General features: G+C 43.5%; 1 protein-coding gene across 1 annotated transcript; it reads left to right on the top strand.

The window, feature by feature from the left end:
• The first annotated feature begins 618 nt into the window (after positions 1-618).
• On the top strand, positions 619-1,613 carry LOC113204398 (ubiquitin-conjugating enzyme E2 Z-like). Its single transcript, XM_052275373.1, has 3 exons — positions 619-1,052; positions 1,126-1,237; positions 1,319-1,613. Exons 1-3 carry the CDS (start codon positions 808-810, stop codon positions 1,580-1,582), a joined length of 621 nt encoding a protein of 206 aa, XP_052131333.1. The 5' UTR covers positions 619-807; the 3' UTR covers positions 1,583-1,613.
• Positions 1,614-2,071: the final 458 nt, after the last annotated feature.

Here is a 2,071-nt window from a genome sequence, read left to right as displayed (position 1 = left end):
TAGCGCCTGATAGGTAGGCAACATCTCGCCAGCCGTGCATGCGTGTAGTGCGGGTTGGCCTAGCCTGAGTCTCGCAGGCGCCGACCACCCGTTATCAACAAAATTCATGCTATTGTGTACAATTGTCAGCTGTGCAGTGATTGATGAGCAATTATTCGCACGCCAGGCAGCGAAAACTCCCATCTCACTGTTGTAGTCGTAGGTAGTAGGGTAAATGAATACACACAGGTTCCTCCGGAGTAGTGAGGACGCTTCATTGTTTGTTTGTAGGATATATTTATTATAGCAGTGGATGTTAAGTGGGGGGGGGGGGTTGAACTGCCAATAGGCTGTTCTGTATTCACAGGTGGCAGGCAGCGCCTTGCCAACTAGAACACTCACCCCTTTCTATCCCCCTTTTCCCGCCTCCTGCGTCCGTCTCTACCAACCACTTCCATTAGCTTTGTTTGTACTTTTGGCTGACTTTTATTTAAAATACAAAACTGCTCAATATGGCTACTGTAACTGCCAAGTACCGCATTAAAATGTAAGTGAACTATTTTGTTTCCGCTGTTTTCTGAATTTGAGATAGCAACCGAGGTTACAACCTAGGTTAAATGTCTCAGGTCAAACCAAATGTTTTCAGCCTGTTATTAGACTCTAAACTTTCTGTGGCTTTTCTATTTGTTTATTTTTTATTTTTGATGTGGCCCATTTTTATTTTATTTCTACTATGAAATTAGATTTTCCCCCCTGGTGTTCTGCCAATTCTGTATTTTCTGTCACTGTATTATTTGGTTTTCTCGTTTCAGGGACCTGAAAGCTATCATGAAATCCCCACCCTATGGGATATTTGGGGTTCCTGATGAGAATGACTTCCAGAAGTTCCATGCTATCATCACAGGGCCGGATGAAACCCCATACGAAAAGGGTTTCTTTTATTTTATTCTGACCTTTCCGGATGATTACCCTCTTACCCCACCTGCAGTGCAGTTTATGACGACTGGGGGAGGGACTGTTAGAATGAACCCGAACCTGTACGCCTGTGGCAAAGTATGCCTCAGCCTTTTGGGGTGAGACGTTCAGTTTAATCTAGTGGGATAACACTTGTTTACTGTTCGTTCAGTACTAACTTATCTGTTGTAGGACTTGGCATGGTCCTTCCTGGAGCCCTGCTCATACCCTCACGTCTGTTCTGATAAGCATCCAGACCTTACTCAACAAGGAACCATACTGCAATGAGCCTGGACATGAAACTGTGTGTACTGTCTTTGTTGATTTAAATGTGTTGTCATGATGCGAATAATTGGACAGTGCTTCTTTTGTAACTGTTTTGCAGGAAAAATTTCCTGGTGCTATAAATCAGTACAACGAAGTGATCATGCATGAAACCCTGCGTGTAGCAGTGGTGGGCATGGTCAGGAATGATACAGCACTAACTATTCCAATTGCTCTAGAGCTCCACATGCAGCAACAGTTCATAAGAAATATTGAATTTTATTTGTGCCGAGCGACCCAGAAGTCTGCGCTTTCAGGCAACCCTATCAAGGTAAAAGCAATTGTTCTCTCAATCTGTCAACCTAAGAAAATGGTGTTAGAGTGAAGTTTCGAATGTCGTCCTTTTTCAGGACCCACTTTATTGGCTGAGCGATTAGCGAAGCCTATTACTCCGTCTAGTCGGAAAAAACTTTTTCTGTCTGTCTGTCTGTCTGTGTGTCTGTGTGTGTGTCTGTCTGTCCGCACGATAACTCGAGAACGAATTGAGTGAGCGACCTGGGATTTTCTAGGTCGTTTTGTACCATGAAAAGACAGGTCGAGTTCGAAGATGAGCATTCTAGCTCAAAAATTGGATTTTTAAAAAATCGAAAACAACAGGTCCCAAAAATGACGTTTTTTAAAAATATTTTTTCATGGTTCCCTAAGGGGTAACTCATCAAAGTAGAGCCCTGTGTCCGTTTTGCTCTAGCTCAAACCGTTGAGGCGCTAGAGGGTGTTTTTGAGGGTGTCTTTGTGCACACTTTTGTTGGCTGAGCGATTAGCGAAGCCCATTACTCCACTGACCGGAAAAGTTTCATTCTGTTTGTCTGTTTGT

This window comes from Frankliniella occidentalis, unplaced genomic scaffold, assembly GCF_000697945.3.
Source record: "Frankliniella occidentalis isolate FOCC.00 unplaced genomic scaffold, Focc_3.1 Scaffold594, whole genome shotgun sequence".
Classification (NCBI taxonomy): Eukaryota; Metazoa; Arthropoda; class Insecta; order Thysanoptera; family Thripidae; genus Frankliniella; species Frankliniella occidentalis.
The sequence above is the reverse complement of the archived record's forward strand: the minus strand, read 5'-3'. Positions and strand labels throughout refer to the sequence as shown.